Below are 27,210 nucleotides of genomic sequence, written 5' to 3'. Positions count from 1 at the left end.
GGGCCGCCCGAAATAACGTGGCCGGGCTGTCGCGCTGTCGCCGGCATCAAGAAGTGCGTGCGGGTGCCGCGGTGGCGCGCGGGGCGCGGCCGGGCCTGCACTGGGAGACCCGCACTTCGGGGAGGCACTCGCGGCACAGCAGTCACGAAGGTATCTTGGAGGAGTTCCAATTCCGAAGGGTCGTCGCGTTACTCTGGTGTCTCAGTCTTGGTCAGCCACACCCCCTGCGGCCCGGCGGCAGGCCCCGGGAGGGGCGACCCCTCACCGACGGTGCTAGGACGGTGCTACGCCGATGCTGCCTGCAGCGGATGCAGCGTGCGCGCCCGGCGCCCAGCCGAGCGAAGAGCTGCTGTCTCTCTCGCACCCCTAGGCCCTGCGGGACGCCCCGCGAGTGCGACAGAGACAGAGCGACGGAATCGGCCTGCGGGACACGTATCGGGTCGCCGCCATCGGGAGCCATAACTTGGGCGGTGGAGGGGGCGGCCTGGGGGCGGCTGGCCGACGTGGGCGGACGGGCGGACCTCACGCAGGTGCGTCTTGGGGGCGGCGGGGGCGGGGGGCGGCCCGGACGCGCCGATCGCATCCCGATAGCACTCACCTAGCACGGCCGGCAGGAGGGGGTCCTTGCTGAGGCACTCCTCGGGCTGGTCGCGGCACAACCGACACGGCACTCGCTACAGGCACACACAGACTGAGCACGGCCGAGGGCCTCGGCGCCGCCATGGGGCCAGGCAGCACGCGCCACGCCTCCCCCGCCCACGGGGCACCGCGGGGCCACTGGGGCCACTGTTCCGAGGGGGCGGCCGGGCGGGGCGGGGCGGGGCGGGGGGCGACAATGTGCACGACGGCGGGCCGACGGCCGCCCCAGAACAGAGGGCCGTTACCGCCTGCCCCCGCCACGCCAAAGCACCCCGCGCCCCGCCCTGACGGATTAATTCCGCCTTCTCGCTCATCATCTGGCCGCCGCCTCTCTACCAGCCCCGCCTCGCACCCAGGACAACGACGGCCACCTCTCTACCGGCCCCGCCTCGCACCCAGGACAACGACGGCCACCTCTCTACCAGCCCCGCCTCGCACCCAGGACAACGACGGCCACCTCTCTACCAGCCCCGCCTCGCACCCAGGACAACGACGGCCACCTCTCTAAGACAACGACGGCCACCTCTCTACCGGCCCCGCCTCGCACCCAGGACAACGACGGCCACCTCTCTACCAGCCCCGCCTCGCACCCAGGACAACGACGGCCACCTCTCTACCAGCCCCGCCTCGCACCCAGGACAACGACGGCCACCTCTCTACCAGCCCCGCCTCGCACCCAGGACAACGACGGCCACCTCTCTACCAGCCCCGCCTCGCACCCAGGACAACGACGGCCACCTCTCTACCAGCCCCGCCTCGCACCCAGGACAACGACGGCTACCTCTCTAAGACAACGACGGCCGCCTCTCTAGACGCGGTGGTCCTCATTCATCATTGCCACTCATCCAACTCCATGGCGCGCGAACCCTAACAGCCTGCATGTGCATGTCATTACCTTGCACACACTCACACACACACGCCGCGTGTAATCGCTTTAATCTTACCTGTCGCTCCCACTTTGCCGTCGCGTAGCGCGCGGCTAAAACGGAGTCAGTGCACCGAGATCCGTCGACTGATTCCGCTAAGCGTCTCTCTGTCTCTCTCGCAGCGGGCCGGCGCGGGTCGCGAGTGCGAGAGAGAGGCGCGGCGTGCCGGCCAAGCAGCGTCCCACCTGCAGCGTGCGCACACCCCCGGCAGGGTGGCCGCCTTGGTGGCCGCGCCGCCAAGCGAAGCAAGCGAAGCTCGGTGCTCTTTAAGTGCCATCTGTTTACAAACCGTTAACGCCGAGCCGCGCCCTGTGCCCTGTCTCTCCCGCACTCGTGGGGCATCCCGCAAGGGAGCGAGAGAGACAGCGCCGCGAGGTCGTTATGCAGAATCGTTGCGCCAGCCCAGCCAGCGACGCAGCAAACAGAGCTTGTCTCTCTCGCACGCATGGGAGACCCCTTGGGGGTGCGAGAGAGACGGAGTCAACCTTGAGGGTGCGGCACACCGGGGCAGCGGTCATCAAAGTGCGTTGTGAAACAAACACCCGCCTGTCTGTCTGTCTTCCCTGAAGACTCTCAATCAAACGCGCCGCAAAACGGCGACGCAGATCGCCGCGCCGCGCCACCCAAAGACCGCGAGCCCCTACACTGCAAGGCAAGGCCACTTCCGGCCCTGCACCCTGGAGCTCAAAACGCGTGTAGAGTTTTGGCCGCCTCCACCGGTCTTCTGGCCCACTGCGCGTCGCTGTGTCTCTCTCGCACTCATCTGCAGCTCGTCAAAGACCCGGCTCTCCCCGCGTGCGACGGCTAAATCGCCAGGTCGTCGTTTTTCGACGTCCGGCGCGACACTGTCGGACACTGTCCACCCCGCCCCGTCAAACCGCGTCCTGCTCGTGACGGCGACGGTCCATTTCTCATCGGCGAGGCCCTCTCCGTCTCTCTCGCACCCTGACGGGACGCCCCGTGAGTGCGACAGAGACAGAGCTGGCGGCGCCGTTGGCTGGCGCGGGTCGCAAGGAGTGAGTACTCACGTCGGCCACCTCGGAGGGGCGGCGGGCGTCCGCGTGCCGTGCCGTGCCCAACATCAGGGCCGTGCTCATGCTCACTCAGTCAGGCAGATCAGAACTCAGGCAGAACACGCATCGCAAAAACGGGAGCCGAGGATGTCGAAGACGACGGCGTCGACGTCGTCAAGGCCGCGACAACGGCATGCGGAAGGCCGCACAGTGGGCCAGAAGACCGGTGGAGGCGGCTAAAACTCCAGAAGCGTTTTGAGCTCTAGAGTCGCTAAATGGGACTCGAACCGAACGTGTGACCCCACCAATGGATCGCTCTCCGAACGAGTAATCCATTGATGGGGTCACACGTTCTGTTCGAGTCCTGACTAGCGACTCTGGAGCTCAAAACGCGTCTAGAGTTTTGACCGCCTCCACTGGTCTTCTGGCCCACTGTGAGTGAGTGCGACAGAGACAGAGCGCTGGCCGCGCGCCCGCCAGGTGAGTCCTCACCTCAGGCGGCCCGCTCGCGCCAGGCCAGGCTCGCCTCGCGCGCACGGCGCAGTCGTTTGGACAATTAGAGGCAGTGCTTGACTTATCTGCCGCCAGGTGCGCAGCCCGCAGGCCCCAGCCCGCGCCATCCGAAATAGAGTCGGCATGCGTGTGGGGCACACTGTGGGGCAGGCAGGCGCATTCCCGGTGCACTGTACACACAGTCCCGGACACACCAAAGTGCAGCAAGGTGCAGCAAGGCGCGTTCTCGGGGACGGTACGTACGTACAGTGCGCACGACCACGGCCCCCAGACAGCACCTGCGTTTAACTCTCTGGCTCGTCGTCGAACTGACCCCCTAGTAGTTTTCGCAGAAACACACATGGGCCCTTTAGCGACTCGTTGAACGTATCGGCGGTCAAAATCCCAGACGCATTTTGAGCTCCAGAGTCGCTAAATGGGACTCGAACCGAACGTGTGACCCCACCAATGGATTCCTCGTTCGGAGAGCAATCTATATTGGTGGGGTCACACGTTCGGTTCGAGGCCCATTTAGCGACTCTGGAGCTCAAAACGCGTCCAGAGCTTTGGCCGCCACCACCGGTGTTCTGACAAATCCACTGTGCACTGGTCGTCGCCCTACTCACCGTGAACGTGTAGAAGCCCCCGGGGACGGGCTGGCCGCCGAACTTGACGCTCAGGGTGTAGTCGCCAGCGTCCTTGACGGTGTAGTACACCGAGAAGGTGCCGTCGCCGTTGTCCTCAATGTCGATGTCCAGGTCACTGCGACACCAACCAAAAATTTTTATTTTCATTCAGAATTACAGCGCGCCAAATTTTGTTTACTTTTTAAAAGCGGCCACCGAGAAAAAATCTAAATTGTCCTTAATGTGGCCAAAATTCACTACAGCATCCTAGGATAATAGCCCATCCAATAAATAAGACCGCTTAACTTAATCACTGTAACCGAAACCCCTTCCTTAAAAAATTGCGTCCTGATCATTCTTTTGCACCCCTGACTCACCATCACAATGTAGCGTGGTGGTCCGCGGGGCGAGGGGAAGGAGGATGAGGGGGGGGGGGAGGAGCAAACAGGGGGACCCCCGTGCCAACCAGCTCATTCGCCATTAGAAAAACAACAGAGGGTAAGGGCCCCGGGTAGTCCGATTCCCACACTGTCTCTCTCGCACTCGCGGGGCGTCCCGCAGGGGTGCGAGAGAGACAGCGCGACGGCCCTGCGACTTACGCTGGCATGTGGCCTGCAAGTCAGGCCGGCCAACACAACAAATAAAAATCGCGCTCGAGGGGACAAGGACCGGCATGCACAGTGGATTTGCCAGAAGACCGGTGGAGGCGGACAAAACTCCAGACGCGCTTTGAGCTCCAGAGTCGCTGAACGGGACTCGAACCGAACGTGTGACCCCACCAATGGATTCCTCGTTCGGAGAGCCGTCCATTGGTGGGGTCACACGTTCGGTTCGAGTCCCATTTAGCGACTCTGGAGCTCAAAACGCGGCCGGCGTTTAGTCCGCCTCCACCTGTCTTCTGGCCCACTGCGAAAATCGGTCGCCACATTGCCAAAAAGAAAAAGTGGGTGGCATTTTTTTTAAACTTGAAAATGATGACATTTGCATCACAATTGGACGAAATTTTTAGTAGAGCTGCTAAAGTTACAGCAGTGGGTTTGAAATCCGCACACTGTTCGGCACGTCGAGTGCCACCCTCGCCAAGCCAGCGCACCGCCTTCTCGGCAACGCGCGGCCCGACACAACACGCGGCTAACGATATCAAGCAGGCGGTGGCTTCATTAGCAGCGTAGCAGCGTGACAGGTGCAGACAGAGGCGGCGGTGGCGCGACGCGCGGCGGGGACACTAACTCACTCATCGCTGTTTGACAAAAGCCCTCGCTGTACAACAACAAGTGCCTGCTGGTCGATGCCTTACAGTGGCGTCGCTCTGTCTCACTCGCACCTACGGGCCGTCCGGTGGAGGTGTGAGAGAGACAGAGCGGCGCGGCCAGACGAATCGCCCCGCTGTGCGACAACAAACGCCCTTACAGTGGCGTCGCTCTGTCTCACTCGCACCCACGGGCCGTCCGGTGGAGGTGCGAGAGAGACAGAGCGGCGCGGCCAGACGAATCGCGCCGCTGTGCGACAACAAACGCCCTTACAGTGGCGTCGCTCTGTCTCACTCGCACCCACGGGCCGTCCGGTGGAGGTGCGAGAGAGACAGAGCGGCGCGGCCAGACGAATCGCGCCGCTGTGCGACAACAAACGCCCTTACAGTGGCGTCGCTCTGTCTCACTCGCACCCACGGGCCGTCCGGTGGAGGTGCGAGAGAGACAGAGCGGCGCGGCCAGACGAATCGCGCCGCTGTGCGACAACAAACGCCCTTACAGTGGCGTCGCTCTGTCTCACTCGCACCTACGGGCCGTCCGGTGGAGGTGTGAGAGAGACAGAGCGGCGCGGCCAGACGAATCGCCCCGCTGTGCGACAACAAACGCCCTTACAGTGGCGTCGCTCTGTCTCACTCGCACCCACGGGCCGTCCGGTGGAGGTGCGAGAGAGACAGAGCGGCGCGGCCAGACGAATCGCGCCGCTGTGCGACAACTCCCTTCCGATTCGCAGAGAGGCACGAAGCACGCAGACCAGTGACAAAGCGTTGGCTCGTCGGCGGCTGATCCCCACAGAGCCGTCCGATCCGTCGTGAGGGTGCGAGAGAGACAGAGCGATGAAACACAGCGTGCAGCCGCCCCGCCGACGCCCCCGGACCATTTAAATTTACCGCCGTACCGAGCGGCACCCGCGTGACTATTGGGTAAGGCACGTCTGTCTCGTACACCCGCGGCACGCGCCGTGAGTGCGAGAGAGACAGAGCGACGGTCCGCGGCACGTGACGCCGGCAAAGAGAAAACACGTTATACAATCAGCGGCCAAATTAAAAACGTTTGAGATGGGCCGTGGTGAAGCGAAGGCCGCGCGGCGCCGCAAGGTGAGGGTGGCTTTCTGGCCGATCAGCGAGGCGTGGTGACCGTGAGGCTGTCTGTCCGCCCTCAAGGCCGGATCACAGTGGGCCAGAAGACCGGCGGACGCGGCCGAATATCTGGGCGCGTTGTGAGCTCCAGAGTCGCTGAATGGGGCTCGAACCGAACGTGTGACCAATGGATTGCTCGTTCGGAGAGGAATCCATTGGTGGGGTCACACGTTCGGTTCGAGTCCCGGGCCTGCCTGCCTGCTGGGCTGCAGTCGGCGGGGTTTACAAATGCAGCCAGCAGACGACGCCAACCTCACAGACTGGGTCACGCACAAACACGTACACATGCACGCGGCATTCCCACTGGGAAACCAGGCCAGGATCCTCTGCGCGACTCAATGCCCACCCCGAGAGAACCCTCGCTTCCTGAATGCACCCCAGCCTGCCCCGGCCTGCCCCCGGCCCGCCCCGGCCCCAGTGGCGGTGCCGTGACCCCCGCCGTCCCCGCCCTGGCCTCCGTGCCCTGCCCCACCCCCACCCCCGCTTTCCCCCAGCCTCGTGCTTGCCCGGCTGAGATATTTTGAGATCGCCACCAAGTCGCCGCATCAGCAGACCGATTCCGAGAGTCGTTTTCGTCGCTCTGTCTCTCTCGCACTCATCCAGCACGCCCTGCGAGTGCGGGAGAGACAGAGCGACGAAAGCGATCCTCTGAATCAGCCTGCTACCCCACAGCAGACCGAGCTACTCCGAGCGATCCGTGCCGTGTAGACGCCCCCGTCGCCGGCGTCACCCGCCCATCTGTCTGTCCGTCCGTCTCACGCAGACACGACGGCTGCGTCCAGGCCCACACGGGCGCACAGTGGGCCAGAAGACCGGTGGAGGCGGCCCAAACTCTAGACGCGTGCAGAGCTCCAGAGTCGCTAAATGGGACTCGAACCGAACGTGTGACCCCACCAATGGACGGCTCTCCGAACGAGGAATCCATTGGTGGGATCACACGTTCGGTTCGAGTCCTGTTTAGCGACTCTGGAGCTCTGCACGCGTCTAGGGTTTTGGCCGCCTCCACCGGTCTTCTGGCCCACTGTGGGGCGTGGGCAAACGCCCCGCCGGAACTGCGAACGGCATTCCGACCGCGTAATTCCGTCTCTCTCGCACCCTTGTCCGTGTCGGGTCGGGCCTCGCCACTACACTCGATGGCGCGCTAGCGTAAGGGGTGTCGCGGCGACAATTTGCGCCCCGCTGTTGCCACCTCCGCGGAGAGGCGGGCGGGCGGACAGCAAGCAGACAGACAGACAGACAGACAGACAGACAGACAGACAGACAGACAGGCAGACTCGCCCCGCTCGTTAAGACGCGCGCGGCGCACTTGCAACATTACAACGGTTGCACAAATCGCACCGCCCGGCCCATCCTGCGCGACGAACGGCTCAAACACACGGCCGCGCTTCGCTGTGCTTTGCCAGGATTGTCCGCCCTCCCCCCTCCCCTCTGCCAAGCGACCAGAACAGCAAAACAAAACAAAGTGGGGGAGGGGGAGGGGAGGTGTCATCGGCTTGACGCCCCCCGTCACGTCGTCAGCGTCGTCGCCACCTGCACTGTCAATCGGCGGCGAGGCGGCGACGGACGCCACACTGCTAATCAACACAATGCCGCCTCGTCACTGCCAGTCCGCCAGTGCCGTGCCAGCGACGTTAACGAGGGGGCGGCACACAGTGGGCCAGAAGACCGGTGGAGGCGGCCAAAACTCTAGACGCGTTTTGAGCTCCAGAGTCGCTAAATGGGACGAACCGAACGTGTGGCCCCACTTATGGATTCCTCGTTCGGAGAGCAATCCATTGGTGGGGTCACACGTTTGGGTTCCGAATCGGACGCTGGGGGCGTCCGGAAGGAGAGGCAGAACGGGGCCCAACGGGGCGCTAAAAATAAGGCGAGGGGAGGAGGGCGACGACGGGGATTAGGGGAAATTAGGGAGAAGAAATGGAGCGGGACGCCACGAAAAAAAAAGACAGCCGAAAAGCAAGGCACGGAGTACACGTTGGGTCAGAAGACCGGTGGAGGCGGCCAAAATCCCGGACGCGTTTTCAGCTCCAGAGTCGCTAAATGGGACTCGAACCGAACGTGTGACCCCACCAATGGATTGCTCTCCGTACGAGCAACGACCCACGTCGCGCCTACTCACCTCCCCGACGTGGAGCGGATGCGGCAGGTGACGGCGCCCAGGCCGGCGTTCTTGGCGTTGACGGTGATGCAGTACTCCTCGCCGCTGGCCAGGTTCTGCTGGATGCCCTCGGTGATCTTGCACTTGTCGGCCTGCGCGGGGAAGCACCGCCACGCGGCGGAAGTCAGCCAAGTCTCGCGTGATTTACACTCAGCACAGTGCACTCGTCGCTCTCTCTCTCGCACCTACACGGGACTCCCCACGAGTGCGAGAGAGACAGAGTCCGCGGTGCTGGCGGCTGCGCCGCCACTACTCACGTTGCCCGTGGCGAAGGCCTGCACGCTGATGGGGCAGTTGGGGACGTCCTTGCCGGCGTACTTGATGTTGATCTTGTAGCGGCCGCAGTCGTCCGGCGTGTACGTCACCTTGTAGGTGCCGTCGCCGTTGTCCACCACCTTCACCTTGCGCGGGTAGCCGTCCGGGCCCTGGGGGGAAGAAAGCACAGCGCGGGTTGGAGGACGCACGGCGATACCCCGCGCCGCAGTGGGCCAGAAGACCGGTGGAGGCGGCCAAAATTCTAGACGCGTTTTGAGCTCCAGAGTCACTAAATGGGACTCGAACCGAGCGTGTGACCCCACCAATGGATTCCTCGTTCGGAGAGCAATCCATTGGTGGGGTCACACGTTCGGTTCGAGTCCCATTTAGAGACTCTGGAGCTCAAAACGCGTCTGGAGTTTCACCCGGCAGTGCACTCACCAGAACCTGGACCTGCAGGTCCCCGGCGCCGGCCTGCCTGGCGTCGATGACGAAGTCGACGGGGATGGAGGCGGGCACGCCCTTGCTGGACACGCCGGGGCCGTCGACGCGCACGCGGTCGGGCTCGACGCGCGGCCGGACCTTCATCTGGAAGGGGCTGCCGCCGATCTCCTTGCCGTCCCACGTGATGCTGCCCAGCACCGTCGACCCCTCCGGCGGCGCCACGTACTTGACGTCGTAGGTGCCGTCGTGGTTGTCGCGGACTTCAGTCTTCTGCGGCAGCGGCCCTGCGGCGCAAACCATTTTATTCCCACCAAATGTTACGAACGCTTTCGCAAAAAAAAGGTCCCCGCCGGGAGTCGAACCCGCACCGCACCTTTGTCGCTCCGGATGTTGACGCCGAGCGGCGCCTTGGCCGACTTGCTGGCGTCCACCTTGATGTTGAGCGGCGCGCCCGCGCGGCACTGCGCCGGGTCCAGGCCGGGTCCGGACGCGGACACCTGGGACGGGCTCACCTGCCGGTCCACGGCCACCTGCACAGCGACACACGTCAGGTACACTGTAGAAGAGCCTCCAGGGAAGCCACACTGTTAAAAAGTCGCACGCACGTTGAAGGGGGAGCCGGGAATGTGCGCGTCGGCGAACTTGATGCTGACGTCGTAGTCGCCGGGCTCGGTGGGGATGTACTCGACGGAGCACGAGCCGTCGCGGTTGTCCTTGCAGGTCATCTTGGCCTCGGAGGGCCCCTCGATGGCCAGCCCCAGGCCGCCCTTGCCGGCGCCTGCAACACGCCGCAATCGTCAGCCCCATGGAACGGCCATGATGCATTCGCCCATTCCCGACCCAGATAACCGCCTGAAAGGTAGGCGGAAAAGCATACTTTTCCCCTGTCAGTAAGTCGAAAGTGGTACTCCCCCTCCCCTCCCACCACACGGCCTCTGGACCCGCCATCGGGCGCGGCGCTGCTGGAGCGAGCGCCTGTGGAACGGACGATGGGCCACCACGCGGGGCGGCCGAGCGTGGCGGGCGGGCCTACCCTGGACTTCACAGGCGCTTGGAGGCGTACTGCGGGCCTGCCTACCCGCCACTCCGCAGGCGCTCCACTGCTCCAGAGCCGCTGAACAGGACTCGAACCGAACGTGTGACCCCACCAACGGATTCCTCGTTCGGAGAGCAATCCATTGGTGGGGTCACACGTGCGGTTGGAGTCCCGGTTACCGACTCTGGAGCTCAAAACGCGTCCGGGCTTTCGGCCGCCTCCGCCGGGCTCCCGGCAGACTCACCCTTGGTCTCGACGGTGAACACGTTGGGCCGGTCCACGACGCCGCGCTCCAGGCCGGGGCCGAAGGCGCGGCAGCGCTTGGGGTCGCAGCCGCCGCGCACCGTCACCACGTACGGCGAGCCGGGCACGGGGATGCCGTCGTACAGGATGTCGATGGTGTGCCGGCCCTCCTCGAACGGCGTGTACGCGATGCGGTACGTGCCGTCGGGCTGCGCCGTCACCAGGTTCTCGGTGCGGCCCCCGGACGGGTTCGTGATGGTGCACGTCACGCGCCCGTCGTCCCGCTTGGCCAGCGCGCGCGTGTCCACCACGAAGTCCGTCGGCGAGTCCACGAACACGCCTGCAAACAGAGCAACATCAAGAAAATTTCACCTCGAAACCATTTATCGGAACGCTACGCAAACTTAATCGACACACAATAAGACACTAAATGGGGCGACCGCAGACGGTCGACACCCAACAAGCATGCACGTCTTTGGCGCATCCGCGGTGGCCAGGCGGTTAGAAGCTGAAAAAAAAAACCAAGCTCGGTTAAGAGAACACGGGGCAGAGATTGTGTGTTCCAGAGAAAGTCAGGTGAAAAGTGGAATCAGACAATTTTTCAGGTCTGTCTTGAATATTTAAACCGATGACCGTCGAATTTCAATTCAACCAGAATTATGGTCATTTTATTTGAAATGCATTTAGGTCTCCTTCATCTGGAGCGCTCTCTGGAACGCACGTCAGGGGAAGGGAAGGGTTGGGGGTGGGTCAGACATGCACTTGTTACGTGACAACGCGCTGAAAAATGAAAACGCACCCGTTACACAACACTCAAACAAGCAGTGGCTTAGGGTGAGGGGGGTGGAAGCGAGCAGGGCGCCACGCTACGCCTCGCAGTACCGTTGGGCAGGATGCCGGTGCCGGACACCTTGATGTTCTGCATCTTGTGCTGCTCCTGCTCGGAGCAGACGACGGCCTGGAACGGGGACCCGGGGATGTGCTGGTCGTTGAAGGTGATGTTGATGGAGTAGTCGCCGAGCTCGGTGGGCAGGTAGGCGACGGAGCAGGTGCCGTCGCCGTTGTCCCTGCAGTTGATGGCGGCCTCGCAGGGGCCCTCGACGGTGACGCCGAGGCCGCCCTGGCCGGCGCCGCGGGTGTCGATGACGAACTCGGCGGGCTTGTTGACGACGCCGCCCTGGAGGCCGGGGCCCGTGGCGCGGACGCGGCTCGCGTCGCTGCCGGCCAGGCAGGTGAAGCGGTGTGGCGGCGACACCGGCTCCCCGCCCAGCGTCACCGCCAGCAGGTACTCGCCCAGCTCGGTGGGCGTGAAGTTGACCAGGAAGCCCTCGTGCGTCGGCACCACGTGCGCCTTGATGCGGCTCCCCGACGGGCTGGTGATGGCCACGGCCAGGTCGGCCGGCCGCCCCACGCCGGGCGGCGTCAGCACGCGGAACTGCTGCAGGCTGTTGATGGGGGCGGCTAGGGGGCGCGGGGGAGGGGGCACACCGTCACCATTAACATCACCACCACCCGGGCTGGGGTCTTGGGGAGCGGACGTAGTGGCCCAGAACACAGGCGGCCAAAACTCCTGACGCGTTTTGAGCTCCAGAGTCGCTAAATGGGACTCGAACCGAGCGTGTAACCCCACTCTCCGAACGAGGAATCCATTGGTAGGGTCTCACGTCGGTTAGAGTCCCATTTAGCGACTCTGGAGCTCAAAACGCGTCTAGAGTTTTGGCCGCCTCCACCGGTCTTCTGGCCCACTGTGGGCGCGTCTCCGAGACCTCTGGCCCACGCACCAGAACGGAACATTGCGAGGTTAACAAGAACAGGGCAGTCGCCGGCAGTAGCTGCGCGCAAGAACCCGCGAGCCCAGACCCCAAGCTCCAGCTTAACCCCCGCCCCGCCGCCACTCGGTGTATACTCACTGGGCTCCAGGCCGTCGACGCGGACCTTGGACACGTCCACGTGGGGCTCCACGGCCACGCGGATGGGGCTCTGCGGCACCTGGTGGCCGCCGTACAGCACGGTCACGGTGTGGTTGCCGGGGCTGGGCGCAGTGTAGTCGACGCGGTAGGTGCCGTCCTCGTTGTCCAGCAGTGTGGCGGGCAGGTCCTGGCCCTTCTCGTTGCTCACCGCGATCTGCACCTCGCCTGCACACCGCCAAGTCGGGTAACGGCCAAGGAACGCTGCAGGCGGCCGAAACTCCAAACGCGTTTTGAGCTCCAGAGTCGCTAAGTGGTACTCGAACCGAACGTGTGACCCCACCAATGGATTGCTCTCCGAACCCATTTAGCGACTCTGGAGCTCAAAATGCGTCCAGAGTTTTGACCGCTTCCGGTCTTCCAGCCCACTGTGCGTTCGCGTGTCGCCTACCTTCCCCGGCGTCCCGGCAGTCGATGTTGAAGTGCGTGGGGGAGTTGGTCTTGACGCCCTTCTCCACGCCGGGGCCGAAAACCTGCACGGCGGCGGGGTTCAGGGGCTGCGCGGCGTACACCCGGTAGGGGCTGTTCTTGGTGGCCACGCCGCCGTAGTTGACCTGGAACGGCAAGCGGTAACGAGAGTGGTGAGACCGCGTCGCGCTGCGGACGGCGATACTCCGCGCGGTCGGGCCGCGGCTTCGCGGGGTATCGCCGCGGCGGGACCCAGGCGGGCTGCGCGCTCGGCGGACTCTAGGATGACCGGCCCACCTGCACTTGGTGCTTGCCGCCCAGCTTGGGCGTGTACTGGCAGGAGAAGGTGCCGTCCCGGTTGTCCCGGACGCCGACGTCAACGTTGCTGCCTCTGGAGTCGATCACCTGGCAACACACGGTCGTCAAAAAACCTCGTCTAAAAAGGTGGTGAAAGTGTTTGAACCCGGGACCGTACCTGCACGTCGAGCGGCGCGTTGCCAGCCTTGCGCGTGTCCACCGTGAAGTCGGCGGGCTTGCCCTTGTGGGTGCCGTCGCGCTCCACGCCCTTGCCCTGGCAGACGACGCGGTCCGGGAAGTAGTCGGTGTTGGGCAGCACGCGGGCCATGTGGGGCGAGCCGGGGATGTCTTCGTTGTCGCACAGGATGTGCACGGCGTACTCGCCGGGCGCCGTGGGGTAGTAGCGCACGTCGGCGGACCCGTCGCCGTTGTCGTGGCAGTCGATCTTGGCCTCCGACGGGCCCTCGATGCTGAAGCCCAGCGCGCCCGTCTCGCCGTTGGTGTCCACGGTGAAGAGCGCGGGGTAGCCGACGACGCCGCCCTTGAGGCCGGGCCCGTACGCCTTGATCTTGGTGTCGCGGTGCGGGCCGACGTTCACCTCGAAGGGCGAGCGCGGCACCTCCTGCCCCGCGTACGTCACCATCACAACATGACGGCCCTCCTTGCGCGGCGTGTACACCGCCTGGTACGTGCCGGCCGGGCTGCCCGGCTGCCCGTCCGCCCTGGACAGCCGCACCGGCTCGTTGACGCCGCCCGGCCCGATGACGCGCACCTCGGGCGTGCCCTCGCCCGCGCCCTCCGTGAAGATCTTGAAGTCGGCCGCGTCGCGGACGCGCACCCCGTTGGGCTGGATGCCTCTGCCCGCGCAGCGCACCTTGCGCGCGTCCGACACTGCAACAGGGAGGCAAGGTTCACAGTGGAGGCGGCCGAAGTCCCGGACGCGTGCAGAGCTCCAGAGTCGCTAAATGGGACTCGAACCGAACGTGTGACCCCACCAATGGATTCCCCGTTCGGAGAGCAATCCGTTGGTGGGGTCACACGCTCGGTTCGAGTCCCATTTAGCGACTCTGGAGCTTGGACTCACCCGGGGAGATCCTGACGCCGAACGGGCTGTTGGGGATGGGCTGGCCGGCGAAGAACACGTTGACGGAGTGCAGCCCCACGTTGGGCGCCACGTACTCGCAGCGCCACAGGTCCGGCGAGATCTGGCGGACGTTGACGGGGACGCTGTTCTTGTGGCCGGCAGGGTCCACCACGATCACCTCGGGGACGCCGCGGCCCGCGTCTGAAAGCACGACAACGTGACAGGGTGCTTGGCGTGTAGAGTTTCGTCCGCCTCCACCGGTCTTCTGGCCCACTGTGCGGTGGGCGCCACAAGCTGGCACAGCCGGCTGGCGGCGTGGAGTACCGCCGCGTGATGTCACGGCAATACCCCTCGCACGGCGGCCCCCTCCGTTCTCTCTCGCTCTGATGGCGATTTCCGCACGCGTGCGACAGAGACAGCGCGACGTAGGGGCGCCGGAAGTGTATTTCCTCAGGGGGGGGCAAACAATTTTAAATCCTACGTTCCTAATTACCCCCCTCCCCCACCAAAAAAGGTGCTTAAAAAGACCCTACTCTTTCATGCACCGCCTCGGGAAGGCTTTGACCGCTGATAGTTTAGGAGCAGTGGTCTCGCAAAAATGGTCAAAAAGTGAATGAATTTCAGAAATCATCGTTTTTGCTGACTTTGAGCGGTCACTGCATCCAATTTAGTTGCGGTCAAAGGCCTCCCTCGACGCCTTACTATTCTAAAGACCCTACTCTTTCATGCCCCGCCTCGGGAAGGCTTTGACCGCTGATAGTTTAGGAGCAGTGGTCTCGCAAAAATGGTCAAAAAGTGAATGAATTTCAGAAAATCACCGTTTTTGCTGACTTTGAACTGTCACTGCATCCAATTTAGTTGCGGTCAAAGGCCTCCCTCGACGCCTTACTATTCTTAAGACCCTACTCTTTCAGGCCCCGCCTCGGGAAGGCTTTGACCGCTGATAGTTTAGGAGCAGTGGTCTCGCAAAAATGGTCAAAAGTGAAAGAATTTCAAAAAATCATCGTTTTCGCTGACTTTGAGCGGTCACTGCATCCAATTTAGTTGCGGTCAAAGGCCTCCCTCGACGCCTTACTATCCTAAAGACCCTACTCTTTCATGCCCCGCCTCGGGAAGGCTTTGACCGCTGATAGTTGGAGCAGTGGTCTCGCAAAAATTGTCAAAAGTGATTGAATCCCCGCAAGTATGATTGTCATTTCATTGGATGATGTTGATTATTTCACTGGTTACCAACTAGACGCGCAATGATTATCTTGAGTCGGGTACCCCTTGGAATATGCTGTCCCATTTTTACCCCGTGTCCTATAATTGCTCCAACTGACCCTAGGCTCGATTTTCGCAGCTTCCCACCAAAGTCCAGGGGGGGCGATGCCCCCCCTGCCAAATTCCAGGGGGGGGGGGCAGCCTGCCCACCCTGCACCCCACTTCCGGCGCCCCTGGCGCGACGTACCTTTGGTGGAGATGTCGAAGTACGTCGGCCTGTTGACCATGTTGCCCTCGGGCTGCAGGCCGGGTCCCGAGGCCGTCACCTTGCTGGGGTCGCCGGCGTGGCCCTCCACCAGGACGGGGTAGGGCGACTTGGGGATCTCGCGCCCCGCGAAGCGGATGTACACCTTGTGGTTTCCCTCCGCCTTGGGCGAGTACGAGCAGCTGTACGTCAGGCTGCGGTCGTTGTTGAACCGGACCTCACACTGCCAAACAATCGAGTCAAATAGGCAGGTTAGTTCAGGTTAGGCCCGAGGGAGACAGGTTAGGTTCAAAGCCATTTTTGAAAGTTTTTTTTTTGCTGTTAACATTTGGCATTAACCGGAGTACTCACCGGAATGGGCTGGCCGTTGGGGCCCTCCACCGTCACCTCCACCTTGCCCTTGCCGGCCGAGAAGGTCTCCACGGTGAAGTTGGCGGGCGCGCCGACGACGGGGCCGGTGGGCTCGATCCCGGGGCCGTACGCGCGGACCCTACACGCAAGGAGGCAGCGGTCAGCTCAAGTCTGTCTGTCTCTGTCGCGCTCATTGGGCCAGACGCCGATTGGGTCCTCAGCTCGTGTGCTTTCGCTTCAAGTGCTTGCAGCTCAGTGTAAGTACTCCCGAGTGCGCACTTGAGTCCATCGAGTGCTTCGCGGTGCTTCCAGTGTGAATCACCCCCGCGGCCCACGCCGAGTGACACAGAGTGCGGGGGACCAGCCCGGCCAAGCAGGCCCAGCTGGGTGGCCAAGACGCCGTGTCGCCGCCCACGTGCTCCTTGGGGGAGGCCGCGCCTGGCCGCGCCAGACGTCACTCTCGCACTCGCGGGGCGGCCCCCAAGGGTGCGAGAGAGACAGCGCGAGGCGCGAGGCGCGAACCGGGGCGCGGTTGGCGGGAAGCGAGGGTGGCGCTTCTGACAGTGGCGAGGCAGCCAAGCAGTGGCTCTGGGTCGCGGCCAAAGGTGCACACTGTAATTGCCGATGTGTTCTTGGCACCGCCATTATTTTTAGAACAACGGGATATAAACATTGGCCCGCCCCCAGGCTCGCCCCGGCTTGCCCCAGGCCCTGCCGGGGAGTCCCCTTAAGAGGCAACGAGCCGCTCACGCCGGAAGTCCACCGGGGAAACAGTTTGCTTTCAAACTGTCATTCAACTCTGCCAGCTTTTCAGAAATGTACGTTTTTCTCGGAGCAAAATGCTAATTTTTAAAAATATTTTGAATTATTTTTTCCCTGTTTTTGGTCACTGGCAATATTTTTGACTCTTTGTTAATGCAGTAATAAGAGGTAGAAATATTAATCGATCTACAAAGCAAACACACCAGCATAGATTCTTAAAGCATATATTGAAAAACAAAAACAGCAATTATAAACACAGTTAAAAACAGCTAAATTGAGACTAGAGTACTAATACTGTATAGCAAAACAGACAAGATTAGTATCATCCAACTGACAAATAAAACTAGAGGGATGCACAAAAATTCTCGCTAAATCACAAGACGAGATCAAAGAAAAAGCTCCAGATCATGAACAAGTACGCGACCGTGACCACTGAACGCGCGCGCCGGTTACTGGTTAGCGGGCGAGTGTAGTGTCGGGGCCGCGCCCAAGGCTGGGCCACCGTCTGAATCGTCTTGGCCTCCGGGCTGGAAGGAACCCTAGAAAAGCAGAGGCAACAAGCGTCAAGGCTGACTGCAGCCACAAGTCAAAATGGCATCCTGCAACAACCCCTGTACAAGCACAACTAGCACAACAAAAGAGCGTTTTGAAATCGGCTGTATCGACCAATGAGGTGCCGGGATGCTGTTAAGCCAAAAATCAAGGCGAACACACGGATTATTCTGTTCATTCACTTCGACACACACGAGGAACTAACTCACCGAGGAGGTGGAATGCTGCAAGTACACGACAAAACACGTCAGTATCAGTTCGCACAACCAAAATGCCAAACCCGTTTTTCAAACGTGCGTCGGAAATCGCAGATATTTTTGGTCGCAAGGTTCTGTTAGGTGAAAGAGGAAGGGACAGCTCACCTGTTGGGGTTGGTGCGGGGCCGCAGCGGCGCACCGGGCTTGAGCTTGGCACTGGGGTACTGGGACAGGTACGTCATCATGGACATCTCGTCCATCTTGGGGTTCACCATCTCCTCGGGCGTGATGAGCTGCCGCACGTTGAGCCAGTCGTCAGCCAGCCCGATGGCCTCGGCGGCGTTCTGGATCGCGTCCTTGGGGTCCCAGTCCTGCCAGTCCGGACACAGGCCTGCCAACAGAGCGCCCATTTATGGCGGGAAGACCGTTTTGGCGGGAACTTGAAAAGTAGGGTTAGGTACGCACCTGGCGCCACGGCGTCCACCAGCGCGCCTACCGCCCGGCCGTCGTTCCAGTCCGACGTGAAGTTGGTGATGGGCAGGTCGGGGATCTTGCTCTGGATCCAGTGCAGCAAACTGCGGCAGAAAGCGATGCCTCGAGTCGCACGCCTCTACCAATTTTCACAAACTTGGCAATGCACTGCACTCACCGCTGCTTTGGCGTGGGCTGCTTGTCGCCCGGGGGGTAGTCGTCCTCGCCCTCCCACATGGGCAGGGAGATGGAGTAGTGCAGGATGAGCGTCCATATTAGGCCTAGGATCAACTTGAGCTTACAGTCTACGATGTCTGTGGAATCTGCAACGAGAGAAAAGGAAACTGTCAGAGCACGGTCAGGTTAGCCAACAGTCTGTGCGCGGAATCTGCGACCACAAAGAGCCGGGAAGGTGTTCTGAAACGTCGCGACAGGTTAAGTGGTTCTTCAAAACGGCGCAAACAAGGCTGATTGACAGAGCTGGATCAGCAGACGCGTGTTTACCGCCCCAGAGAGCACCGGGGCCGAGGGGCTCGCCGCCGCGAATAGCCGAGTGCGTCGCGCCGCCTTCCAGCCTTACAGCAAACTGAATCCGTGGCCCTGTCTCTCTCGCGCCCATGCGGGGCGCCCCATGAGTGCGACAGAGACGAAAGGAATGCGGAGCGGGCGCCGGCTCGGACCGTTCGGACGCCGCCCTCGAATAAACAATGGCGTCACCGAGGCCCAGTTCCAACAGAACGCAAAACGGTCGCAAAACGGAGCTATTTTCGGAGGGCTTTGTCAACGATCGCGGCGGCGCACACTCTGGGCGACGCGCAGTTTGGCGATGATCTACTTAAGGAAGGCCGCGCGAAGGTGCCGGATTCCGAGGTATCGTCCGTCTCTCTCGCACCCCTGCGCGACGCCCCACGAGTGCGAGAGAGACAGCGCGGGCGGCGGCCGGTCGCCTTGGCGCGCGCGGTAAGTCCTTATGTGGCCTGCCGAGCACCGCCGCCAACGGCCATCTGGAAGCCTGCTTTCGTTCACTTCGAGATCTCGACGGCATCTCGAAGCGATCCATCGCCGCCACGCCGCCCGTCAATTTTTTCCCCATTTATTTCTCGACACACGCGCGACGGGACGGACAACCCGCGGGGCAGCTATGCCCTTTTGCAGCCATATCGTGACGCAAAAATTACCCGAGTTTAGCGACAACGTGGGAGAAAGATGTGGAGGGACGGACGCCGTCGGCCTTGCCGGAAAAGGCGAGACAAGTGCAGCGGGGAAGGCGGCCACATCGCGGCGAGCGAGAGAGATAGAGCCCTTCCCAAGTCAAGTACCCGTTAGTCAGCAGGCGCGTCTACGCTAGGGCACAGGGCGCATAGGGCACGGCACCAAGACGCCCCGTGAGTGCGAGAGAAACAGAGCCGCCGTGCCTTCGCGCTGGCGCGGCACTGCAAGCGGTGCAAGCAGTGCTACCAACAGTGCTGGCCCTGCGCATTGTACGGCCAAACAACATGTGTTTCTCGCCCATGGACGAGTAGTCACAACGCACTGCGCCGCTGCGCCGCCGCGCGCACCGCCATGGCGCGCCATGCCCAAGCCGGGCTGCTGACGCGGGGAGGTGGGGGGGGGGGGGGGGGGGGACAGGCAGTCACTCGCACCACACCTCGCGCCAATGCCTCGCGCCCGCTTCGCCGTCTCAATCGCAGCCATTCATTCCGGGAAGATGACGCCACCGAAAACGCCGGCCGGACTCATGGCGCGACAGCAAACAGTGTCGCCACACATTCTTTTCGTTTTCCGGAGCAGTGCGACCCCATCAATGGATTCCTCGTTCGGAGAGTAGTCAGTCCATTGGTGGGGTCACACGTTCGGTTCGAGCCCTATTTAGCGACTCTGGAGCTCAAAACGCGTCTGGAGTTTCGGCCGCCTCCACTGGTCTTCTGGCAAATCCACTGTGCGGCGAGCGCCAAACAGTGGCTCAAGGCGGCGCTCAGACGAACGACAAAGCTCGAGCAAGCCGCTGCAACCGACAGAGTGACACCTGCACGCAGACGCCGTTACCATGGTAACCGAACGCCGGCCGGCCGGCCAGCCTCACACAGACTAGACGGGCCTCGGCGGCAGGCCCAGGGGCCCGCGCCCAGGGCACGCCGGCACGGTCAAGGCACCGAAGGCTCCGCGCCGAACCGGTTGAAAGCAGCACCTCTACCCTGCCGGCCAGTCGGCCAGCCCATTCCGAACGACATAACAGCGTTTCGTCGCCGTGTCTCGCACCCCTACGGCACGCCCCGCGAGTGCGACAGAGACAGAGCGACGCCACACCGTTAGTGTCCCGCCCAATTCGGCGCCGATACAGTGGAGGCGCGATCGCGAGGCTCACGCAGCACCCTACTGTGCACAAGGTGACCCCGGCCCGCCGCGGCTCGCCCCGGACCCAGGGCACCTCTGGGCACCTTCCTCTCCCTCTCTCTCCGGGACGCGGGAGCGGCGGGTGACCTCACGCCGGACTCATTTTTATCACCGGCCACAGTGGGCCAGAAGACCGGCGGAGGCGGCCAAAACTCCAGACACGCGCGTTTTGAGCTCCAGAGTCGCTAAATGGGACTCGAACCGAACGTGTGACCCCACCAATGGATTGCTCTCCGAACGAGGAATCCATTGGTGGGGTCAGGCGTTGGCTTCGATTGTCTACCCTGGCTTCGGGGTAACCTGGTCCGCCAACACCGGCAGCGCTCCAGTGGCCCCCCACGCCCACATGCACGCACCTAGACACACACACACGCGCACGTGCTGCGCCCTCATCCGCGAGGATCCCGTGGGAAAGGAGCGTGGCGCGGGGGAGTGGGGGGAAGAGAAAGGGGAGGGGGAGGGAGGCCGGCTCGCTACTTCAGTGGCCGCGCGGGCCGCGCTCCGGCCGGCTCGGTCCACTACTAGTCCGTCCGGAGGTCCGGTCCGGAGTCGAGCCGGCCGGCACCGGGCCGGCACAGCCAGGGCACAGCCAGGGCACAGCCAGGGCACAGCCGCCTCGCTCGCGCCACGCCGCCACGCGGTACGGTCCCTACGGCCTACGGTCCAGTAGCAGGACGGCACACCGGAAACGGGCGGCGCGGGAACGAACCGGAAGTACACCGCCAAAAAGGCGGGACAACCACCCGGACAATTGTTTCCTTATCCTGTCGCTTTCATTGTGGTTGATTTTTCCATTTTATTATTTTCTGGCAGTGCCTTTGGGTCGCGGCGGCGGGGCTCCGAGTTCAAGTTGGCGCCAATTTTGCAAGAGATGCGCGGACACACTGTCAAAGCACCGCCTTGTGTTGGACGCGTTGGTGGCGTTTCCGAGGCTCGTAAAAGGCCGTGGCATGCCGGACATGCTCCACTCCACCGCAAGGCGGCCAAGGCGGGAAGGCAGCGCGCACTCCACTGTAAACGCAATTACTAATTGCCGCAGCTCTTCATTAGCACCGCAATTTATCCGCTCCGCCATTTATTCTCATTACCTAGGTTTGGAATAGGAGGCGGAAGGGGAGTAGTTGGGGGAAGAAGTACAAAGAAGGAAGAGGAAAGAAGGAAAAAGAAAGGAAGGTGAAAGAAAGAAGGACCGAAAGGGCTGAATCCTTGTTGACATTTGATCGGGACCTCATGGCGTTATCACGAGAAGGGTCCTTCTCCCGCATCTATCAAGAAAAAACACAAATAAACCAACAGGTGTACACAACACTGTAGTACGCGGCGGGGCGTGACGTTATAAGGCTATTTAAAATACGCGCAATGAGTCATGCACCGTACCGACTAGGTACAGTCATATCGCTAAGGACTCGAGACTCGAACAACGCCGAAACACTTCAAACGAACACCCTTTGGAGCCAGGGGCAACCAACTCTGTGTACGTCTAATTGTTAATCAGTGAAATAATCAAACATAATCCGACATAATCACAATCATACTTTTGAAGATTCACTCCGTTTTTGACCAACTCTGTGAGGTTGCTGGTGCCAAAATCGATGAGGTCAGAGCCTTCCTGAGGCAAGGGCATGAAAGAGTAGAGTGTGGCGTGGAGGGAGGCCTTTGACGGCCACTAGATTGGACGCAGTGGCTGCCCAAAGTCAGCAAAAACAGCCAACTTCCCACAACTTTTTCACCTGACTTGAGACTGAGATAAGGCCTAGCCTGCGCTTTAAACGCGGTTCCTAATTTACGCACGCCCCCCGCAGACTGAAAGGCAAGTGCCCCCTCCCCCGCGGCACAGGAAGCAGCGCGGCGCACTTTGGGGGCTCCTTTGCTGCCAAAATTCGGACGTTTTCGGTAAAACCGTTAAGTACTCTCTTGGGCGCCCGTTTGCATACGGTGTGAAAAAGGGGGAGGGGGCGGCTAAAAATAGGGGCCCGCTGCGGTGGCGACCGTCGCGCTCTCTCTCTGTCGCACACACAACAGAAATGTCTCACTTCCACTTAGGAGACCCCACCACAAAAACAACGCACCCATCGAGAGTGCAATGCCAGGCCTGTCAAGAGTGGGGTCAGTCGTTCTCTTTGGTATCAGGTGATTAAAATAGTACAAATTTCAAAATTAGCCGTCCCTTGGCGAAGAGTCTGACCCTGGAATTTTTCAGTGCACTTCATATACTCTACATCGCGTCCACTGTAAGCAAGGGACGCCTGCAAGTTGACAGTGTATGTGACAAATCCCTGGAAAACAGACAACGACCCACTCGAAGAGGCGAATCCAACGCCCCGCCGCCACGCCACCCGAAAATCAAAAGACGATTTAAGCCCCGCGACGTGACGTCATCGGAATCCCGAAGGTCGGCCGCCGTGGCCCGCTTAGCCCAGCTGGCGCTGTACAGTGTAGGCGAGGCAGGCATTCCATTCAAGAGCGGCCGGGTTCGATGGTTCGAATCCCGCCGAGGCGCGATCCGTTTTTCGGATTCGGCGCGTCGGGGTGCCTTCGGGTGTCACCAACTGGCAGACAAACAAACCGTCCGGCTCGAGTCAGCCCGGTCGCCGCAATGTTGCAGCGTCGCTTGTCCGTCTCTCTCGCACTCAAGGGCGTTCCGAGCGGGTACGAGAGAGACGGTGAAATCAAGGGACAACGGACATCTGCAAACGGACATGAACCCTGTGACAAAGTGGCCACTGTCTTCCATTCTGCGAGCAGGCTCGCTCTCCGTCGCACTCATGGGGCGTCCGGTCGGGGTGGACAGTGGGCCAGAAGACCGGTGGAGGCGGCCAAAACTCGAGACGCGTTTTGAGCTCCAGAGTCGCTAAATGGGGCTCGAACCGAACGTGTGACTCCAACAATGGATTGCTCTCCGAACGAGGAATACAGTGGTGGGGTCACACGTTCGGTTCGAGTCCTAGCGATTCTGGAGCTCAAAACGCGTCTAGAATTTTGGCCGCCTGCGCCGGCCTTCTGGCCCACTGTGGGGTGTGAGAGAGAGAGTGACGCAACGAACTTCGGTACCGGCCGGCAGCGACACGGGGCGCGACGCACTGAGGGAGAGAGAGGGGGTTGGGGTTGGAAGTGGGACAGGGGCAGACGGTGGCCTATTTTGCAGCCAGAGACAATTCGTCTCACTCGTTGACGCGCCCCGGGCCCACCTCTCTGTCTCTCTCGCGCCCCACGCAACGCCCCGTGAGGGCGAGGGAGACCACTCCCAGTCCCTCGCAGTTACGGCACGCAGTGTTGACCACAGAGCACCGCGACGCGAGACGTGCATGCAGGTGGTGTAGTGCGGTGTGTTTTGCTACCTTCAGCCCTTCAGGGCGGCCTACCTTAAGAAGGGGTAACATCAACGTCCCCAGGAACATCCCCCCAGCCTGCGGCAACAACCCTCTGGTCCACAGAGCGTCACGGACGCAGCATCACAAGTCACGTGGGCTTCCCCCTCCCCGCCCCACTCCGGATCCGCACCTGCCGAGCGGACTGATGGAATGCCTGCCTATCCGACGCCAGACCGCCCAGCACATCGTGGACGGCCTCTCTAAAGAGACAAAGCGGAAAGGAAGGTGGACGGGGGACTCGCGAGTCCAATCCTTGACCTCCGCCGGCGGATTGACTCCGAGAGTCGTTTTTGATCGCTCGGCCGGTCTAGGGACGCCCATGAGTGCGAGAGGGACAGAGCGACGAAAACGACTCAGTCTGCTGTAACTGGCCATGCCATGATCGAAGCAATCTCCGTCTCCCTCCCTCCCCCGCGGATGGATGATGGGTGCAGAGAAAGCGCCACTCACTGCCAGTCCATTGACGGCCATGACGGCCGCGTGGGTGGAGGGGGCAGGGTCACGTGAGCGCCGGCCCTTATTTTAGGACAGCCATGCTCCACTTTATAAGCTCGCTACTTGGCCGGAGGCGCCGCGCCGCACGCCGCACGCGTCGGCCACAGTGTGGGCCAGAAGGCCGGTGGAGGCGGCCAAAACTCTAGACGCGTTTTGATCTCCAGAGTCGCTAAATGGGACTCGAACCGAACGTGTGACCCCACCAATGGATTGCTCTCCGAACGAGGAATCCATTGGTGGGGTCACACGCTCGGTTCGAGTCCCATTTAGCGACTCGGGAGCTCAAAACGCGTAGGCGCGCGCAATTTTTCATACGGCGCGCTCCCAGCCCGCCGGCCACGCCCACGCCATTCCCGCCATTCCGACTTTTGGCGGCAAACACGTCGTCGCGGCGCGCGGCTCGCCGAGAGTGCGGCCAGCGCGACTCAGACTGCTCCGTCTCTCTCGCACCCACACGCCGCGCCCCGTGAGCGCGAGAGAGACAGACACAGCGACTCGGAATCAGTGTGGTGATAACGAGCGGAACTAAGCAAGCGGCGGGGCGTGGCACCGCCCGCACCGCCGGCACACTGTTTATTACGTGCGCGCGATTTTTCATAGCCGGTTTCGCGCGGGAAGCATTTTGCCCAGAGGGAATGCCGGCCGGCGCAGCGGGGCGCGTCGGAGGAGGGGAGGGGAGGGGAGGGAGGGGGAGGGGGGGGGAGGTGCGGCAGCGTGGCGGCCATGGCCGTGGTGCGCGGTGCACTAGCGCCCCGCTGGAGGCAGTGCAGCACAGCAGACTGATTCCGAGAGTCGTCGCTCTCTCTCGCTCTCACGGGGCGCCCCGTCCAGGTGCGACAGAGACCGCGACTGCAGTTACACAGTGCAGACGCACCGGCGGCCGGCATACCGCACACGCACAGTGTGCGCACACAGCCGCAGCGACCGCAGCACGACGGCGGCGGCGGTCGAACAGTGGCTCTGTCTCTCTCGCACCCCTGCCGCGCCCCGCGAGTGCGAGAGAGACAGAGCCACTGTTCGGAATCAGCACGAGCACGCGTGTCAACAACTCGCTTGCGTTTCGACTCGAGTCCCGCAGGAGGGCTCCGACGGGCTGTCCGCAGCACAGTGGGCCAGAAGACCGGTGGAGGCGGCCAAAGTTCTAGACGTGTTTTGAGCCCCAGAGTCGCTAAGCAGGCCTCGAACCGAACATGTGACCCCACCAATGGATTGCTCCCCGAACGAGGAATCCATTGGTGGGGTCACACGCTCGGTTCGAGGCCTGTTTAGCGACTCTGGAGCTCAAAACGCGACTGGAGTTTTGGCCGCCCCCGCCGGTCTTCTGGCCCACTGTGCGCAGGCCTCAGCCGCCTGATTCGCTCTGTCTCTGTCGCACTCGCGGGGCGTGCCGCAGGGGAGCGAGAGAGACAGAGCGCGGGGCGAATCAGGCGGCGCGCAGCTTAGCTTAGTCCTCGGGGAGATCTCGAGTCAAGAGCACAGGGCGCTATCTAGAGGGCGCCATGCCAACCAGATTAAAGACAGAGAGCTTTTGCTGTCGAAATGAAGGTCCAGCCGACAGTGCGCACCCTTGTCCCATGCGATCGCACCGCCGATCTCGAAACGCACTGCACTGCACTCGCAAGTGCACTTGCATTCCCTGGCAACCATTGTATCCGGCCTCACTTTTCTGCAGACCTCGCTCCGTCTCCGTCGCTCTTGCGCGGTGTCGCGTGGGTGTGCGAGAGAGAGAGAGAGCGATCCCCCGCCTGTTTGCACGCCGCTATCTTTTTGCAATACACACCTCGCCTCCATTTGGCCGGCGAAAGGCGCGAAGATTAGCGCGCTCTGTCGCCCTGCCGTCGGGCCGTCGGGAGCGAGAGAGACAGAGCGACGGAGCGACGGCACTGCGGAATCGCTTGGCAGCGGACCGCGGGCAACACACAATCTGCGAGTGTCACTTCACTTGGGGCACACTCGGCCAACAGTCCAGGCGTGTTGTCTCCATCCGCGTGAGTGTGCGTGTGTGCAGTGATAAGGCTGGGCGGCTGGGCGTTCCCTTTCCTTCTTCACCTGGAAACCAAACCGGCGCGCGCGGGGCGCGACGCGACGGTGCCGCAGCGGCAACGGATTGTGAGCCCTCCCCCCCCCCTTCCCGCCCCGCCCGCCCCGCCCCTTCGCCCGACCGGCACCGCCGGCACCTCGGCGCTGACGTCACCAAGGGCCTAACTGTCAGAGCGCCGCGCGCCGTGCTGGCCGCTGCCTTTGCCGTCGGCTGGCGGGCTGGCGGGCTGGCTGGGGCTGGCTGGCGGGCGAGCCGGGCTGCCGGTTCGGTTCACGGTGTGCCGGCATGCCGTGGTGCCGGCAAGGCAGCCGGCCGGCATGCCCAGGGCAGCCCAGGCCACCGAGGCATGCCTTGCTCGGAGTCAATCAGCGCGGGGGGCGGGGACCGCGGGGACGCGTCCACGTATGCTGCGCGCGGCGCGCGGCGTGCGGCACACTGCGCGTTTTGTTTTCGATAAGACTGTCAGTCCGCCGGCGGTCCTACACTGCCTCCGAGCTGTGTCTCTCGCACTCGCGGCCCTCGGCGGACTCCCGCGCACGGCACTCACCGATGTTGACGATGCGGATGCCCTCGCCGCGCTCCAGGAACTGCAGCGCCACCGAGACGTTCTCCAGCTTCTGGCTGCGGAAGGTGGGCCGCTTGTTGTACTTGGGCAGCTTCTTGCCCGACAGCACCTCGATGAGCGTGATGAGGCGCAGCCCGTCCGACAGGTCCGTCTCCAGGTTGCCGATGTGCTTGCTCACCGTCTTGAGGTGCTCGTTGGCCCAGCGCGTGAACGTGTTTTGCTGGATGCGCTTCCACTGGGCGTCTTCCGCCAAATCCCGCTCGGCCGCTGCCATCTCCTCGGAGTCCTGGTCGGTACTGCCCGAGCCGGCTGCGGCTGCCAGTGTGCCTCCGGCCGACTCCGGCCCCGGCTGGCCGCCCGGCGGGCCCATGTCGCCCGCGCCGGCCGCACCGGCGGCAACCACGCTCATGGCGCTACCCCAACGCCCGGCCCGCGCTGGAACTAAAAGTCTCTGGCGCGGCGGGTACCGCCAGCACCGCCAGCACCGCCAGGTACCGGCTGGACCCGGGCCCGGGCCTCAGCTGGGCCTCAGCGCGGAGTATCGCCGGAGGGAAGTTCCACCGGCGCGG

General features: G+C 62.5%; 1 protein-coding gene across 4 annotated transcripts in view; it reads right to left on the bottom strand.

The window, feature by feature from the left end:
* Positions 1-27,002, bottom strand: part of LOC117644374 (filamin-A) — a 42,040-nt gene extending 15,038 nt beyond the window's left edge. Inside the window, exons 1-20 of one of the 4 annotated variants that reach the window (XM_034383768.1) lie at positions 26,624-27,002; positions 17,954-18,098; positions 17,770-17,879; positions 17,470-17,695; positions 17,317-17,331; positions 15,794-15,932; positions 15,425-15,665; positions 13,975-14,175; positions 13,069-13,781; positions 12,891-12,998; positions 12,577-12,739; positions 12,129-12,353; positions 11,101-11,679; positions 10,220-10,558; positions 9,545-9,717; positions 9,313-9,469; positions 8,937-9,223; positions 8,498-8,665; positions 8,202-8,332; positions 3,697-3,832 (exon numbers count right to left, since the gene is read on the bottom strand). In XM_034383768.1, the coding sequence (XP_034239659.1) occupies positions 3,697-3,832; positions 8,202-8,332; positions 8,498-8,665; positions 8,937-9,223; positions 9,313-9,469; positions 9,545-9,717; positions 10,220-10,558; positions 11,101-11,679; positions 12,129-12,353; positions 12,577-12,739; positions 12,891-12,998; positions 13,069-13,781; positions 13,975-14,175; positions 15,425-15,665; positions 15,794-15,932; positions 17,317-17,331; positions 17,470-17,695; positions 17,770-17,879; positions 17,954-18,098; positions 26,624-26,915 (4,548 nt within the window). In that variant the 5' untranslated portion in view covers positions 26,916-27,002. Of the gene's footprint in view, positions 1-598; positions 740-3,696; positions 3,833-8,201; positions 8,333-8,497; positions 8,666-8,936; positions 9,224-9,312; positions 9,470-9,544; positions 9,718-10,219; positions 10,559-11,100; positions 11,680-12,128; positions 12,354-12,576; positions 12,740-12,890; positions 12,999-13,068; positions 13,782-13,974; positions 14,176-15,424; positions 15,666-15,793; positions 15,933-17,316; positions 17,332-17,469; positions 17,696-17,769; positions 17,880-17,953; positions 18,099-26,623 lie in introns of those variants that run through there. The other 3 variants (XM_034383769.1, XM_034383770.1, XM_034383772.1) reach the window with 3 other exon arrangements.
* Between the last annotated feature and the right edge of the window lie 208 nt (positions 27,003-27,210).

The sequence above is a fragment of the Thrips palmi genome, unplaced genomic scaffold (genome assembly GCF_012932325.1).
Source record: "Thrips palmi isolate BJ-2018 unplaced genomic scaffold, TpBJ-2018v1 HiC_scaffold_18, whole genome shotgun sequence".
NCBI lineage: Eukaryota > Metazoa > Arthropoda > Insecta > Thysanoptera > Thripidae > Thrips > Thrips palmi.
This window is presented reverse-complemented; position numbering and strand designations above follow the sequence as displayed.